The sequence below is a fragment of the Eucalyptus grandis genome, chromosome 10 (genome assembly GCF_016545825.1).
Source record: "Eucalyptus grandis isolate ANBG69807.140 chromosome 10, ASM1654582v1, whole genome shotgun sequence".
Classification (NCBI taxonomy): Eukaryota; Viridiplantae; Streptophyta; class Magnoliopsida; order Myrtales; family Myrtaceae; genus Eucalyptus; species Eucalyptus grandis.
Genome location: NC_052621.1, coordinates 6,513,052 through 6,530,950, shown reverse-complemented (window position 1 = coordinate 6,530,950; position 17,899 = coordinate 6,513,052). Strand labels below are relative to the sequence as shown.

Here is a 17,899-nt window from a genome sequence, read left to right as displayed (position 1 = left end):
TGATGTTAGTCTCGGCGAAGTTGCCGGATCAACGAGAAGAAGTGTGTTTAATTGCCATCTTAATCTCCACAACAAAAGGCACACTGCTTTGTCGCCGATCTTGCATATTGTGTGAAAATGGTTGTTTCTGTTGCCATGTTTCTGATGAAAATCACGTTAACTATTTTCCTCTCCTAAAGTTCCTAAAGTCATCATCTGCTCTTTATGTGGAAGTTGTTGGTTTGGGAAACCTGAGCTAATTTACCATTGCTGCTGAACTTCCTTTCTTTTGTATCTGAGTTAGCACTTCGAAAACAAATAACTGATCTTCAAGAAAAGGACTGTTCCCCCAGGGAGGGAAACGGTAGAAGGGCTTTCCAAGAGCGAGAACAACGAATGCAATTAATGCAGTCGTTGTGCCGATGAACAAACCCCAGTATGAAGACTTACTCATGTTAACCCACACGACCAGTGACTCCAGTGATACCGGCAAGGGTTGTACCGAGCAAGTACCAATTGAAGTAATTTGCGATAACCTTCCCTCCATTGGTTCCATTCCAATCAAACTGGTCGCCACCAGGTGCTGGAAGGGCCCTTTTAATTCCACCAGCACCAAGTGCCAGTAAGACAATTCGCTACATCCGTGAAACCATTTATAGAGGTGTACAAAGAGAGAGCTTTGCCTCCTTCAATGCATGATGATTTGCCACAAGGATCAGGATGAAGATTCTTGGAGTACGCTTGAATTGTGGCCATGCCCAATGCCTGCAAACGACATCAGCATTCCCATGAACATCAAAGTAGATAAAAGAACAATCTTTTCCCTGTCCTTGAGGTAAAAAAACAAAAGGCTTTGAGAATCACCACAACTTCCATGGAGCCAAAATATCAGACAAGTGTAGAGTCCATTTCGGTAAGTGTCGGAGAAGAAACTGCCAACAACTGAGAGCAAGCACGCCGTGCCCATGAAGTTTGTTAAAGTGTTGGAAGATGTTGACAGGCTGAAGTAAAGTACGTATATGAAGTAGAGGACCATGGTTGACATGTTGGCCACAAACCCAATATTCTCGAGGAATGCCAATCCTGCATAACCTATTATGGTAAAAAAATCTCCCTCAAGACGATCTTTCTTGCTATGTGTTTTAGCTTAGCAGAATTCTGTGGTCAAGTTAGTAAGGATATGCTCACCAAACACAAAAATGCTAGCCCTGTATCCACCCTTATCTGCACGCGCTTAACTGAGGGACATGTCCACATTCTTGTCAACCTGCATCGGATCAGACTAAATCAATAAAAACCATATCGATAAGTGGAGAAAATGGCATGAGTTTGAAAACCTTTAATGTGATAGAAACAATATGAAACCACTGCTGATATTTTTCAAATTTCTAGAAAAAGCTCTCGATGATTCCAGCTTGTATAATTTGCCTGGCCATTGCGACTATGAACAATACGGAACAGAGTTGTAGCTATATTAACACACGGAGCCAAAGCATCACCAGTCTCTTTCTCCATCTTCTTGATGACATATATCTTAGGACATGATGTTCCCTTTTCTGTCTTCATCTTCGGTTGATGATGAAGACTGATTGTCTGTTTTGCAGGAGCAGCCACAACAAAGCACATATTAAGACCAAGAACATCTGCAGTTGGAGATTCCTTGGGTTACCTCCATTTGTTGATTTGATGGCTCTTATTTCTGATTCCATCTTTTGTAATGAATGAACTGATCCAGTCATCCTACTTCTTGAAATTCCTTACAGGATATTACCCGCAATTTCTCATGGACAAGAATGACATCATCTACGTCAACTTTCATTATGTTTTTTGTGAGCATATTTGGATATTACCTTGAGGCCCCAAACAAGTAAATTAAAATGTACAAAGGTTTACATTTGTCGTTGGGTATCAGAGAATATTTGCAAAGTAGATTGGGAGGCTTCAAGTCATCACTCAAGAAATCGAAACATATATAGAGAGCAACTTTGGATTCTTTGGTCTGGACTTGCGACCTTGAATTTTTATGTTAGCTTCCCCAGTCCCAATGAAAAGAAGGACAGAAGTAGCTATGTTATCTGATTGTATCTCCCTTGGGGCTAGGCTCAGAAACTTGAGCATCTGTCTTGTACTCACACGAAGAAGCCCAAAATGTATAGGCTCAGAAACCGACAATACATGTTTATTATTCCTCTAGCCTGATCTGATCTGATATTTGGCTCCGTGGAAGTTGTGGTAATTTTCAGAAATATAGTTTTAAACCTCAAGTGCAGGATAAAGAATGTTCTTTCCTCCTACTTTTGTGTTCATAGGATGCTGATATCATGTGCAGGCACTGGTTATGGTCATAATTCAAGCGTATTCCAAGAATCTTCACCCTCACCCTTGTGGCAAATCATCGTGCATTGAAGGAGGCAAAGCACTCTTTTTGTATACCTCTATGATTCTACTCGCACTCGGTGCTGGCAGAGTCAAGGGTGCTCTTCCGGCACTTGGTGGCGATCAGTTATATGGGAATGGTGTCGCTGGAGAGAAGCCTCTTATGGTTGCTTTAATTGGTACTTGCTCAGTACAATCCTTGGAGGCATTATTGGAATCACTGGAGTTGTGTGGGTTAGCATGAATAAGTCCTGGTATTGGGGATTTTTCATCGGTGCGATGACTGCATTGGTTGTATTCATCATTCTTGCTCTTGGGAAGCCATTCTACATTTTTCCTCCCCGTGGGAACAGTCCTCTGTTGAAGATCGCAAAGGTTTATTTTGTTGACACACCTAAACTGTGTTCTCGGTCATTTACGTACGTAGTTATCAGCTGTAATATTTGCATTTCAGGTGGTCATGGTTTCAATTCGGAAAAGACAGTTAATGCCACCAGTAAATCCTGACGAATTGTATGAGATTATTGAGAAAGAGAGAGATCCGTCTGAAGAGAAAATTCCGCATTCCGACCAGTTCAGGTATTCAACTGAAATCCTTCCATAGTCCATACGGAAGGTCACTTGAAACTCCTAGACGATCTAGTTTTTGGCAGTAACTTTTCGATCCTAAAACCAACAACAAAGACCAAAAATCTTTGTTTAACCAACAAATCATTCTCTTTTCAAGTTTCCCTCATATAGCTGCCTCTGTCGAATTTTCCTATTAAAAACAATCCTTATATCTTAAGATTGATTGTCAAATCTCTCTAATCAACCAGGTTCTTCGACAAAGTGGCTATTCTCCGTGACGGGACAAATGCAGGGTGCGTTTGGGAACCACTTTTGGGAAAAACCTTTAGGAAAATGCAAATACCTTTGACTTAAAGGTGTTTTCCAAAATGCAACCGTGTTTGGTAAATTGTACTTTGAAAGTTCTTTGTAAAGTATTTTGAGCAAAATAGTGTTTGGGGAATTACACTTACAAAGGATCTTTGTGGTAAAAAAAAAAAAATTATCAAAAGAAAAATTAAAAAAATTGACCAAAGGGCGGTGGCGCCTGGCGACCTCCGACCAAAGGATCTGGGGCGGAGGTCGCGCGACGCCGTCGCGACCTCCGGTGACCTCTTCGGCGGCGACGCCGGATCTAGGGCAGCGAGGTCGCGGGAGGACCTCGCCGCCCGGATCTGGGTCGCGGCGGGTCGCGCGACCGCGCCGCCCTCGGGCCGGGGGCGGCGAGGTCGCGGGAGGTCGCGTGACGCCGCCGCGACCCGGATCCGAGGGGCCGCGAGGTCGCGCGACCCGGATCGGGGCGGCAAGGTCCTCCGCGACCACCCGCCGCCCCGGATCTGGGTCGCGGTGACCCGCACCTTGCCGTGGGTCGCGGCGGTCGCGCCACCGCCCGCGTCACTCGTCCGGGCGACGGTCGCCGGCGACCGCCGCGAAGAAGAAGCTCGCGGAAGAAGAAGACCGTGCCGCCTCTCGGATCTGGGTTGCGGTGACCCCGCCCACTCGGTCGCGCCACCTCCGGCGTCGGTCGCGCCACCCCCGACGATCGCCGGCGTCCCTCTAGCGATCGCCGCCGCTCGCGGTCGGCGGAACCGAACCCCGGAGAAGATGAACAGTAGCGACACAAGGGCAAGAACCGGAAAAACAAAACATTCGTGAGGACAATTTCGGAAAAAAAAAATTATGAACAGTGCCCGCGTGGGCATGCCCGAAAAAGCCGAAAGCCAAGGCGGGTCCCCCCTGCCTTGGGCTTTCGGCTTCACATCTTGGCATTTCCGAAATGCGGCTCAAAAATTTTCCCAAACGGGTGGCATTTGGCCAAGTACCTTTAGGCTTCAAAGGGGCTTTGGGAAGTGGTTCCCAAACGCACCCGCAGAACCCTGGAAACTCTGCACAGTAACCCAAGTCGAAGAAGTGAAAGTACTCACAAGGATGCTTCCCATACTTTTCAGCACAGTTGTAATGAACACGTGCATGGCACAACTGCAAACATTCTCAGTACACCAGGGCGACCTCATGGATCCCCACATTGGCTCATTCAAATTTCCGTCTGCATCAATTCCCATTATACCCCTGTTCTTCATGTCCTTCCTTATACCCACCTACCAGTTTGTTTTTGTGCCCTTCGCTAGAAAAATCACCGGCCATCCGACGGGCATCACTCAGCTCCAGCACGTCGGAGTAGGGCTCATCCTTTCGACCATCTCTATGCTGATCGCCAGATTGCTCAAAGTGAAGAGAATGAATCACGCCATTGAAGATCCATTGCATCCCATCAGCATGTTCTGGTTGTCTTTCCAATACGGCATATTCGAAATCGCCAACATGTTCACGGTGGTTGGATTGCTAGAGTTCTTCTACAAGGAGGCACCGTCGGGAATGCAGTCGCTATCCACTTCTCTGACGCGGCTGTTGCTGTCTTTCGGCTACTTCCTGAGCCCCATCTTCGTTAACATCATAAACTCGGTGACGAGAAGGATCGCCCCAAGCAAGCAAGGGTGGTTGCACGAGACGAACATGAACCCGAACAATCTGAACCTCTTCTACTGGTTCCTGGCTGTGCTCAGTTGCCTCAGCCTGGCAAACTATGTGTTTTGGGCTTCCTGGTACAAGTACAAGAAAACGATCCAGAATTCGAAACCAAAGCCAAGCCGACAAATGGGCAAAACTAGAACATTGGAGCAACCCATTTCAAGAATTTTGACCTTTTTTTTCTCAATAAAATTATTATTGAAGCCTGCAGGGTGTCACTACAACGTTAAACACAAGGATCATGGGAGACTTGATGAATAAGTGTGTTTCTATGTGTTGGAAATTAATCCACAGAATACACAAACTGTTTGTTGCAATCAAAACATCAATGTAAAGAAGACGATTACAGCTATATAATGTTCTTATTTTTATGTAAACTTACAACTCTTGGAGAAGAAGAAAATAAGATATCATTGAAAAATAACATAAAATTGGAGGTGAGGTACGGATAACCGAATCTCCTCAAGGCAATTAGTTCCTGCTAAAGGTGTTCCGCAAATTCACGAACTATGCCTCCCAAGATACAACACCTCGAACCTGTTTGGATTAGCACTATGCAAACAGGACTCTATCAAACCGTTCAATTTAACCAGCACACTCAGGAAAAATAGAAGAGTAGAAAGGGACATCAAAGCTCTTTTTGGAATCGAATCAAGAAAATCAAAAACCCTTATGAAGCTCTATGCTCATATCTATTTATAGAACTTTTTAGTTCATGTACTAAAGAGATACATGAATTAAATAGACGCGTGTATCCACGAGATTCATGAATAAAGAGATACGTGAATTCAAGAGATTCATATATCCAGAGATACGTGAATTCAAGAGATTCATGAACTCAATAAATACATGAACTAAACGATACATGAATCTAGAAAATTCATGAATTAAATAGATACGTGAACATAAAAGTATAGGAAATTCATGAATCCAAAAAGAGATACGTGAACAGAAAAAACGTATCTTAATTTATTGGCTTCCGTTAATCCATTAACCATAATTATAACCATAATTACAACAATCCCCCACATTAATGGATCAACAAAACATCTTTGACTCGAAGGAATCTGAGCATGCCTATTGAAATAAACTGCATCAAGATAGGTAGCTTTCGCTTTGAACCTTCTTTAGTGAAAGATTATTGGACTTACTTAACTACTCGATGGACTAAGCCTTGAATCACCAGTTGTTTGTGTAAGCCTAGATAATAAACCTCACACGGAGTATTTCCAATTCAAGATTGGTTCTCGGTTGTGTTCGTTCTTTCGGCCCTAAACCTCTTGGGATTCGTGCGTGCTTTAGAAAATCTAGCCTTTAAAGATTTTTATAGAATCGGCCAGCTCCACACATATAGGTGCATTCCTATTAAAGATATCCTACCATGTTTTACTTGGATGTTACTTGGATGTTACATTCCAAGTTATAGGAATTATTAAACGCATAACATACCCTTAATAACGCTGTAGAAAAGCACTGTTGTATCATAGGAATGGGAGACAGTGCTTACACTAGAGTTTCCAAAATTTGCGTTGTCCTATTAAATCTAGTCCATGGGATCTCCAATCGCATAGGTTAGGTTTCCACCCTGGAATCTCTTTAGGTTAAGGCTCTTAAACCCATTCCCTTCGATGCGCAGTTTATATGCTCTTTCGACAAACCTTTTGTCAGCAGATCCGCAATATTTTCCTTTGACTTTACAAAGTCTAAAGAAATGATTCCATTTGAGAGTAACTGCCTTACGGTGTTATGTCTACGACGAATATGTCTAGACTTACCGTTATAAATCACATTATGCACCCCCACACTTTTAGAAAATTGTAGGATGGTAACTTTTCATTCCATAACTCGTATGGAGTTTTACCTAGCCTTTTGTGAGGTATTTCATTAAGAATATAATTTGCAGTTAAAACTGCCTCCCCCCATAAGTTCTAAGGTAAATCTGAACTCAAAAGCATGGCGTTAGCCATCTCCTTTAGTGTCATGTTCAATCATTCAGCAACTCCATTTTGTTGTGGAGTATAAGGTGCAGTTGTTTGGATAATTATTCCAAAACTAGCACAAAACTCTTTCAAATTGATTGAACTGTATTCTCCTCCTCTATCAGACCTAAGCACTTTGATTTGTTTATCAAGTTGGTTGTCAACTTCATTTTTATACTTGACAAACATGCTCATAGTCTCATATTTGCTAGTTAGAAATAGACATAGCAAAATCTAGTACAATCATCTACAAATGTGATGAAGTACTTCTTTTCACCTTTACTTTCTACAAACTTTAAATCGCATAAATCACTATGGATTAATTGTAGAGGTTCACTCATTCTTTCAATGGATTTGAAAGATTTCTTGACAAACTTAGCCTCAACACAAGTCTCACACTTGTAACGGGCATTCAACTCAAATCTTGGAATTAACCCCAAGTTTGTTATTATCTTCATTGTACCATAATTTACATGTCCTAATCTATCATGTCATAGAAAAGGAGACACAACAGTGTAAACTGAAGACTTTTCTTTATTAATAGTCTTAGGGTACACATATTTTGAGTTTACATCAATAACAGTCACATTGGCCTTAAACAGATTATTACACAAGTACCATTTCCCCACATACATCCCTCCTTTTAAAAGTACAAACTTGTCAGATTCAAATACAACTTTGAAACCCTTCTTAACAAGTATAGGGCCAGAAATTAGATTTTTCCGAATCTCGGTACATGCAAAGCACATTCAAAGGGCGACCTCCTTGCCGATGTAAACTTCGGATCACCTTTCCTCTTCCGGCAATCTTTGCTGATGCAGAGTTAGCCATATAAAGCTTCTCATTTTCTTCAGCCTTCTCATAAGATGAGAACATGTGTTTATCTACACAGATGTGATTTGTGGCACCTATATCTAGCCACCAGCCACTAGTGTTCGACACTAGAGATGCTTCGGACATCACCACAGCAGACAATCTCTCATTAGCTATAACTGGAGGTGTTGTCATCACAGTAGGCAAGATTCGTTGAACCATCCATCCAGAAACAGAACCAAAAGCCATTTGGCCTACACTGTTATAAAAAACAGTCCCGGGCATACCAGTCGTATGACTTGTACCCGCACCACCAAAGTTGGTGTTAGCCCAAGGGCCCGTAGCATTGGCTACTACAAATTCAAACCCTGAGGGTTGAACATCTTCCATAGCAACGATCAAATCAACCATAGGAACATCTCCTGAAACATTCGAGACATTGAATGGCACTTGATTATTTTCAGCCATCTTAATAATCTGACAAGAACAACAAACAGTGAGTGACTTAATCGCCTTAAGATTGTTGGAAATTAATCCACAGAATACACAAATTGTTTGTTGCAATCAGAACATCAATGTAAAGAAGACGATTACAGTTATATAATATTCTTATTTTTATGTAAACTTACAACTCTTGAAGAAGAAGAAAATAAGATATCATTGAAAAATAACATAAAATTGGAGGTGAGGTACGGATAACCGAATCTCCTTAAGGCGATTAGTTCCTGCCAAATGTGCTCCGCAGATTCACGAACTATGCCTCCCAAGATACAACACCTCGAACCTTGTTTGGATTAGTACTATGCAAACAGGACTTTCTGTCGAACCGTTCAATGAACCAAGACACTCGGGGAAAAATAGAAGAGTAGAAAAGGACATCAAAGCTCTTTTTGGAATCGAATCGAGAAAACCAAAAACCCTTATGAAGCTCTATGCTCATATCTATTTATAGAGCTTTTTAGTTCATGTACTAAAGAGATACATTAGTACATGAATTAAATAGACGCGTGTATTCACGAAATTCATGAATAAAGAGATACGTGAATCCAAGAGATTCATGTATCCAAAGATACGTGAATTTAAGAGATTTATGAACTCAATAAATACATGAGCTAAACGATAAATGAATTTAGGAAATTCATGAATTCAATAAATATGTTAACATAAAAGTATAGGAAATTCATGAATCCAAAAAGAGAAATGTGAACAGAAAAAACGTATCTTAATTTATTGACTTCCGTTCCGTTGATCCATTAATCATAATTACAACGCTACGTAATGTTGTCAATGATAAAGCAGCAACCTTTTTGTTCCCTGATGTTGTTTTTGTCTTCTACCACATGATATACAGTCAAACAAGCTGCAAAATTGCTGGCAAGAAAACAATCAACAGCTGAAAAAGCAAAACTCTGTCGATCTTACGGGACAGGGCAGAGGATCCCCCCACGTCCTCTTTCTTAAACCCACGAAGCAACACCAATCATCAGCTTTGTCGATCTTTAATACTTGATGCTCTGGCGCGCCGGCGATCCGACGCCCGCGAATCCTCGTAATCCTCTCCTCTATACATGTTACTACGCCGCCGCCGCCATGCCTTCAATTTTCTTCACGATCCTCTCTTAGCATCATCAATAAAAATCGAATCTTTATCGTCGTTTTCGAGCCTCCCCGCGACTGCGTCGACGCCGAGCGACGAAACGCACTCCGACCTCCTCGCCCTCTGCTCGAACTCGCGGTCGCTTGCCCGGACCAAGCAATGCCACACTCTGGGAATCGTGGGTCGGTCCCTCCCTCGCAGCGTCTCTCTCTGCGCTTCGCTCATCTTGAGCTACGCTGGCCATGGGGACATCGCGGCGGGCCGCGTCCTGTTCCGCCAGACTGTTGGGCACTGCCACACGGCCTTCTTGTGGAACACACTCATCCGGGCTCACTCCGTGTGCGGAGCTCATGATGGGTTCGAGACGTATAACGCGATGATCAGGAGCGGGGTTCGGCCTGACGGCCACACGTTCCCTTTTGTTCTCAAGGTTTGTGCGGATTTTGCGGAAGTGAAGAAGGGGATGGAGGTTCACGGGGCTGTGTTCAAGTTGGGTTTCAATGGTGATGTCTACGTGGGGAACACCCTTTTGCAGTTTTACGGTAACTGTAGGGATTTGAGAGGCGCAGGGAAGGTGTTTGACGAAATGGATGAGAGGGACATTGTTTCGTGGAATACTGTTATTGGAGTCTTTTCGGTGAATGGTTTGTATCAGGAGGCTTTTGAGTTTTTCAACGGCATGAATTCAAGGTCTGCGATGAGGCCTAATATGGTGAGCATTATTAGTGTTTTGCCAGTATGCGCCGGATTTGAGGATGAAGCGATGGCGTCTCAGATTCATGCTTACACGGTCAAGCTTGGGTTGGTTACAAATGTGACTGTTGGGAATGCGCTGGTGGATGCGTATGCAAAGTGTCGGAATGCAGTGGCTGCGAGGTATTTTTTTGATGAGATGGTTGAGAAGAATGAAGTTTCATGGAATGCAATCATAACGGGTTTTGCATATGGGGAGTGCAATGTAGATGCTTTGAATATGTTCAGGTCAATGATCTCTGAGGGTATGAAGCCAGACTCTGTCACCATTTCTAGTATGCTTCCTGTGCTTGTTGAATTACAGTTGTTTGATTTAGCCGAAGAGGTGCACGCATACAGCATACGAATGGGTATGGAATCTGATCTGTTCATCTCCAACTCTTTGATTGACATGTACGCAAAGTCTGGCCATCCAACTATGGCTTCTAGTATGTTCAACAAAATGAAGGTCTGCAATATAGTGTCATGGAATGCTATGATTGCTAACTTCACTCAAAACAGGCGAGAGGTTAAAGCTATAAATCTTATACGAGAAATGCAAGTTCATGGTGAAGTTCCAAGCTCATTAAGTTTCACAAACGTGCTTCCTGCTTGCGCCAGGATGGGTTTGCTTTCTACTGGAAAAGAGATCCATGCAAGGACATTTCGCATGGGACAGTCCTTTGACGTGTTCATCTCCAATGCCTTGACAGACATGTATGCAAAATGTGGCTGCTTGAACCTGGCCAGAAAGGTTTTCAGCATGTCATGGAGAGATGAAGTAACGTACAATATACTAATTGTTGGCTATTCTCAAACTAGTTATTGCTTAGAATCTCTTAGTCTATTAAAAGAAATGCACTCCATGGGTATGAACTACGATATTGTTTCCTTTGTTGGAGCTATCTCAGCTTGTGCAAACATAGCTGCAATCAAGCAGGGTAAAGAAATTCATGGGCTGCTGGTTAGGAAACAACTTCATATGCATCTCTTCGTTGCAAACTCACTGTTGGACTTATACACGAAATGTGGAAAGATTGATATTGCCAGAGAAGTATTTGACCGTATACCACACAGGGATGTAGCCTCTTGGAACACTGTGATCATGGGTTACGGGATGCTGGGAGAAATAGAGACTGCCATCAGCCTTTTTGAAGAAATGAGAAATGATGGTGTGGAATATGACTCCGTTTCATATATTGCAGTATTATCAGCATGTAGTCATGGAGGGCTGGTTGAGAAGGGAAGGGAGTACTTTAAAGAAATGCGGTGTCAGAATCTTGAGCCATCACAGATGCACTATGCTTGTATGGTTGATATTCTTGGCCGAGCTGGCCTTTTTTGAAGAAGCTCTGGAACTAATTAAAGGCCTGGCCTTTGAACCAGATGTTAATATATGGGGTGCTTTGTTGGGGGCATGTCGTATGCATGGGAATATAGAGTTGGGCTGTTGGGCAGCTGATCATCTTCTCAAGTTGAAGCCAGATCATTGTGGATACTATGTACTTCTTTCCAACTTATATGCAGAAGCAGGGAGATGGGATGAGGCAGATAGAGTGAGAGAATTGATGAAGTCAAGGGCAGTGAAGAAGAACCCTGGTTTTAGTTGGGTTCAGACACCCGATAAAGTGCATGCTTTCGTGGTCGGAGAGAAAGTAGAGGATTTAGATCTGTTTGCTCGGCTTGCAGAAGCTGGCTAGTATGTTCTAAAATGGACATTAAGAAGAGTGGCATATCAGCCAGGATTTTAAATGCTCACTGCAGAGTCTACCCTGCAACTTAAGAACCAAGGAAAAAGACTGTAAGCGTCCTCTCAAGGTTCTTGCTTCGTTATTCCCATGTAATTACATGCTAGCAATCATTATAATAGCTGCAAGACTTGAACTACAGCATGATAGAAAGTGATTGCGAATGATAATGCAATGAGATTACCCTGTTTAGAGATTATCATTTTCAATGGTTACAGAGAACAGCAGATGAAAGCTTGTTAAAGTACAACAAATTACCTAAAAAAAGAAAGGGGAGCATCCACCCTTCACGAGAATGGAATTTACAATGCACGTGAAGATCAAATGGATGTGAGCCATGAGACTTGAGGGAGGAAGGCATCATTGAGAATTCAACAGTGGACTGTAGAAACTGGAGGTAAGCAATTCCGGAAGGATGCACGATCCCATTTAACTCTCACCAGGTAAAGCAAACTTACTAGAAAAGGGTGTATCCGAGTTTCAGATGAGATTCTTTGTGGGCATGAGAGCGCATCAGGATCCATCTCGATGCGGCACATGCTACAGCAGTAGGTCAAGACATTATTGTCTGATCTATTACACACAACACATGGTCAATCAAACACAGAATCCTTGGCTCAGAGGATGAGAGGACGTTGTGGATGTGAGAAATGTCGGATTGCTCTGACAATTGCTCAGCACATGATATGTGAATTTTGAGGGATGGGCGGTGATGGCAGGAATAGCTCTCCCTCGAGCAGATTTTCTTATGTGAGGAGCACATATCATCATCCTCTTTCATGAGAGCCAAAGGTTGCGTAATTGTTGGATTTTCCCATCCAACGAACTCATATCTTGTGGTAGGCTTGAGAGCACAATTGGGACTCGGTGAAATTACAGTCCCTGCACCAATATAGAAGCTTGCTGTCCCATTGGCCACAGCCGCAGCAGGCATTTGTCAGTCCACTGAACACCAAGGGCAGAGGATGGAAAGGATGAAACGGATGGTTTGTGTGTGTGTGTGTTTGTGGGGAGGGGGGGTGTAATTCAGCACAAGATTTATGTAGATGGAGGTCTTCACATTCTCTGCACCTATGAATAAGGTCCAAGCAGGATCGGCCGCATGCAGAGCAATTAATTCCATAAATTCGGCCCAGATCTACCAGTCTGAGTATCAAGGGGTGATGGTGGCTGAAGTGTTGAGTCTCCATTCTTTTGAGGTCTTCTCCTGAATGGTCCGACCTAGGAGCAGACACCCAATGATTTTGTTTATTTAAGCGTGGTCTCCTCACAAACCGTCAAGCGCAGAAAGGCAAAGCCATACGGATGGAAAACTGTAAGTTCCGAGGAAGAAAGCTGAAACTAGGTCTTCTTTATGGGGTTCATTTACTGTCTTCTCTTTTTTGCTCTTGGGGAACACGAGAGCTCTCATTCATCGGCCATTCCACAATCTCTATTTTCAAATACTTGGCATAGGGAACATCTGCATTCAATTATCCATTTTGCCATTGTAAGATGAACATTTCTTGTAATGTGAGCCCCATGACAGACCCGCGCCAATCTAATGGCTAAAACCCGTGGAAGTACACATCCATCCGGAATATAAATTATCTATAATGGTTCGCCTATGTGGTTTGGCGAAGAAAATAAACATTCAATTTGGACCGGGAAAATACTCTCAAATTCTAGGGCAATTGCCTCATAAAGCAATAAACATTCAATTTGGACCGGAAAATACTCTCAAATTCTAGGGCAATTGCCTCATAAAGCAATAGACATACTTCTGGATTTTCATTAACTGGAATGTGGATATCGATCGAAATCACAAACATCTCAACTCGAGTGTTTACAAATATAAGAGCATGCTTGTTCTTTCTCCCCTTCCCAGCAAGTGTAATTGGCATTGACAAATCCTCATAAACTTCATATGTTCTTTCATTTTCTCCATTTCCACATAAAAAAATCGATGACAAGACGAAACATGAGTCTGGAGTAGAGAACATGATTCCTCATTTGCATCAACTCAGCTGAGTCCAACCCCAACCAAACCATCATTCGTGTCGACTGGCTGTCACCTGAAAAATCCAACAATGTTTCTGCCATAGGAATTCCCAGCAACTGTGGAAAATTGGTCAATATAATGGCATTCGTACGAACGAATTAGCGTTAAAATTAGCCAAATCGCCGAAATTGGGAAACCCGAGCCAATGCTATGATTGATGACAAACCACTGCCGAACAAGAGTCATCACCATCCAGGGTCCACATTTTCAACTCTTCAAGTCGCTTCCGAATTATGTCCAGAGCAGCATCAGGAGACCAGTACAGTACCTTGTTTTCTAATCCAGGAGAAGCCCGTTCAACACTGCTTGTGCCAATGTTGACCCCGAGGCTTCTATCATCAATCCTCTTGACCCTCACCCTCTTGGATTCTAGAAAACTCGCTGCTATGTCTGCAAAATTGCTGTTTTCCCGTGAGATTGAAAGCTTATCCCACAAAGAATCTCCTGCTTCAATTGCATGTACAAAATTATCGAGCCATAGTTTCCTGACAGCAGAGGAGCTCCGAACAAAAATAAGAGCCAAGCTCTTCACTGCATATAAGTCAAAGGTGGAGTCGGTCAAAGCCTGTAACATGCCTCCGTTAGGAAAGAGCATGTTTGCATCCACCACCCAAGCATTGTATTTAAGTTCTAAACATTTCTTAATCGCATATGTACTCGTCATAACATTCTTGATCAACTCCGGAGAGGAATTCTGAGGTCTCTTCAGTTTGTTAGCCCCCACACTATCCAGAAATTGGTCTGCATCAATAACAGGATGTCCCCTTCTAGCAAGATCAAACAGCAAATTGGACGTAGGGCCCATAAGTATGTAGTTACGAATATTCAGCCTCTCAAAGTGGCAGAGCATGTTTCTGACAATGATCTCTTGAAGCCCAAAGAGGCTCACAAACACTATAGTCTCATTTATTTGCACAGTGTCAAGAACAACACCAAGGTCGTTGAAATTCCTAACGACCCTACCAGGAAGAACCTCTCTAAAACAAAAATCATACCACTTCAGATTACTCAAGGGCTGCATCTTGAGAAGATTGAAATCATGAGGAGCTTCATTCAGAAGATGAGAATCTGGCCCAGCTGTTTTACCATAGTTGACACCAGTATCTCTGTGAGAGACGCTAAGTGCTCTTTCTTGTAAAAAGTTGGTATAAATGTTGAAATATCCACGATCATGAATGAATTTAATGAACCATGGAGTCCATATTTTCTCTCCCAACCTTCTGTACCATCCTGTTGTCACCTGTATTTCCAGACTCGAGTCATGTAATGAACATTAAGAGGAGATAATCAATGCGATAAGAACAGAGTAAGAAAAAAAGATTTCAAACTACCATTCCCTCAAGAATTGGCTTGATGCCCTTTGCCTTGTGATAATCGTACCACCTCCTAAACTCCTTCCAATGCTTTGGAAAAAGAATCTGACCCCAAGTCCCGACCAACTGATACAGGAAAACTTGACTTCTGCCATCGACCTGCAGTTTGTTCCCATGCTTACCTAGCCATAGCAAATAAACATATTTTAAAAAGTTTCATAATAACTGAACATCCAGTGAGAGAGATGGATCATGCAACTGGAAGGATCCTGGAGATAGTTTTGATTTCTCTACAAATTATCGAGAAATTTCCCCAGTCGGCTGGAAAGGCCCCTATCCTGTTTTGTTTATATGATCCTATACACCATACACATCTTCCCATGGACAAGTCATGCAAAAAGTGCAAGTAGTTTTCTATTATATTACCATCAGATATGTGCTAGAAGTTACCAGTATGGCTTTGAATTTACCAGCTTTCAAAATAAATAAACTAATATAAGAAAGATAACAACATGGTGTTGCGGCACCTACCAACACGTTGCACATGGAACCATATAACTGGCATTTTAAAGACACAGTTTTATCAGAGTGACTACAAATTATACCTGAAATAACAACCAGTGTATACTCTGCCAGCAAAATGTTCATTAAAAGAAAACACTCTACCCGAGTTTGATGTATTCAAAAATGTTCTGGTGTCCTGGACAAGTCAAAAAAGGAAAAACCTTAAATCTTCTCCAAACTTTAATCAAGTGCACAGAGTTTTTATGAAAGAAGTAAAGATGAGACCACAGTTTTCCAATAAAATCATCTTCTAGCAGCAATATATGCATAGACTGGTTATCCAACATCTTTTATCTTGCAATTGCCATAGCTAGTCAACTACATACTCTTTCTCATGTTGCAATCCATAATGAGACGTTGGTGCCCATTTATGCTGACAACAATTCCACAATTTCAGAAGCAAAACCAGCCTGCCCAGCAAATTCAGACGAAATGCCTGAATCTCAAAGCATTGATGGTAAAAGATTTGGCAGAATCGATGACAAGCCAGTACAGAGTCCAAAATTGAGCTGTGATCTTAAAAAAATTAAGACTTAGCATCGGGGAGATCACAACAAGCCTTCTTAACATCTCTAAGAATACTCGAATCCTCTACTGATCATCAAATTAACTTCACCTTTCAACCTAAATCCACAGAACTACTGTTGCAAAGTTAAACCGCAAATTCAACCTGAGCTCCATTAGCAAATTACATCATTCCATCTCCCCTCGTATATTACTTCGACAACTCAAGTAAACTCAAAATTGCCAAGAGAATTCTACAAACGAAAGGTACCTGGGACAAACCTTGGTCGCTGAAGCGTCACTCCGTATATCATCGGACTAAAATTCGAAGCATTGTAGTAAAAGTTCCATATAACGGACTTAACGAACTTGTAGAAAAGCGGCGAGACCTCCAGATCATCTTCGACGATGAAGGCGAACTCGTCGTCGGAGCTCGGCCACCACGCCTCCAGCCACTGCGCCTGCAGCCCGGCGTTGGCGGTCCGATAGTGCACCCGCTTCTCGCCGAACCCCCACTCGAAGCCGTCGACGAAATCCAGGATCCTCCGCGCGGCGTCCAGGCTCGATCCCGCGTCGCCCGATCCGTTACCGAAGTGGTCGATGTAGACGTGGAGGTGGACGGTGTCGGAGAGGTAGTCGGCGGCGGCGAGGGAGCGGAGGCAGCGGGAGAGGGAGTCGAGGCGGTTGAAGGCGAGGACCTTGATGAGGAGGGCGAAGTTCGGGGCGCCGGCGGCCGGCGGGGGCGGGGATCGGGGAGGAGGCGGGGGCCGTCGGGGATAGGGTTCCGGGAGGCGGCGAGGGAGGCGGGGAGGGAGGCGTTGGAGTGGCAGTAGAGGAGGAGGACGCAGAGGGAGAGGAGGAGGAGGAGCACCAGGTGGTGCCACTGCGGCGATCGGGCCATCCGGTGATCTAGGGTTTGCGCGCAGAGAGAGGAAGAGAAGGTGGGGGAGATCTCGGAGAGAAGACGGCGGAGCTGAGCTTCGGCTTCGATGGCGGAGTGGAGGAGCGGTGCTGCTGCGCTGGCTAGTTGTGGCGGTGATCACGTGACGTTGGCTTCTTGGCACGTGAACGGAGCGGGTAAATATTTTGGGGTGCTTTTTTTTTTTTATGTCTACACTAAAAATTCTAAGATTTGTCGCAAAAGTACACTCGACTCATAAAATTTATAAAAAATAATACAATCAAGTTAAGTAATATCAATACCAAACTGCAACACGCAACATAACCAGACATGATACACCAACATATCGTTTCTTAAATGATAAAAGATTTCGACACGTTGCATATTAAATATATATTTATATATAAATTCTCATTTTATTATTATTTTAATTAAATTAATTCGATTTAAATTTATAAATAAATAAATAATAGAAAAAAGTCTTAAATTAATTAAACTTAAAACATTAACCCACCATTTATTAATAGCATTTATTATTTCGATTTAACAAACTCAATTCAATTCCAATAATTTATAAAACTTGAAACAAAAAACAATCAATCTACGAAGAATATTAACTTTTAGTGTGTCGGAAGATAAGAGGAAAAAACAAACTTAGAGGGTAATTATGTGTCACAAAAGTAAGTCAAAAATGAAAAGAATATTAACTTTTTCTTCTTGTTATCTTTATTTTTTACATGTTTACATTTTGACCCTTATTTGTTAAAAAAATTTA

The 17,899-nt window shown here is 42.6% G+C and overlaps 2 protein-coding genes and 1 pseudogene across 2 annotated transcripts; 2 read left to right on the top strand and 1 right to left on the bottom strand.

Moving 5' to 3' along the window:
- The first annotated feature begins 2,178 nt into the window (after positions 1 to 2,178).
- LOC104423467 lies at positions 2,179 to 5,193 on the top strand (annotated as a pseudogene).
- A 3,912-nt stretch (positions 5,194 to 9,105) lies between these two features.
- Positions 9,106 to 13,332, top strand: LOC104421447 (pentatricopeptide repeat-containing protein At3g03580). Its single transcript, XM_010033395.3, has 2 exons — positions 9,106 to 11,854; positions 12,020 to 13,332. The coding sequence occupies exon 1, from the start codon at positions 9,293 to 9,295 to the stop codon at positions 11,396 to 11,398; it is 2,106 nt and encodes a 701-aa protein (XP_010031697.2). The 5' UTR covers positions 9,106 to 9,292; the 3' UTR covers positions 11,399 to 11,854; positions 12,020 to 13,332.
- A 183-nt stretch (positions 13,333 to 13,515) lies between these two features.
- On the bottom strand, positions 13,516 to 17,456 carry LOC104421448. The gene is made up of 4 exons (XM_010033396.3): positions 17,427 to 17,456; positions 16,495 to 17,317; positions 15,174 to 15,337; positions 13,516 to 15,082 (listed from the first exon to the last, which is right to left on the bottom strand). The coding sequence occupies exons 1-4, from the start codon at positions 17,454 to 17,456 to the stop codon at positions 13,991 to 13,993; spliced, it is 2,109 nt and encodes a 702-aa protein (XP_010031698.2). The 3' UTR covers positions 13,516 to 13,990.
- Positions 17,457 to 17,899: the final 443 nt, after the last annotated feature.

Bases quoted from the DNA above. Each gene is read 5' to 3' on its own strand.
- LOC104421447 (XM_010033395.3), top strand. From the start codon at position 9,293: ATGTTACTACGCCGCCGCCGCCATGCCTTCAATTTTCTTCACGATCCT.
- LOC104421448 (XM_010033396.3), bottom strand. From the start codon at position 17,456: ATGTCTGGTTATGTTGCGTGTTGCAGTTTG. The intron at 17,318-17,426 runs GTATTGATATTA...AAAAAAAAAAAG, and splicing joins ATGTTGCGTGTTGCAGTTTG to CACCCCAAAATATTTACCCG. The intron at 15,083-15,173 runs GTAGTTTGAAAT...CTGGAAATACAG, and splicing joins AGCCAATTCTTGAGGGAATG to GTGACAACAGGATGGTACAG.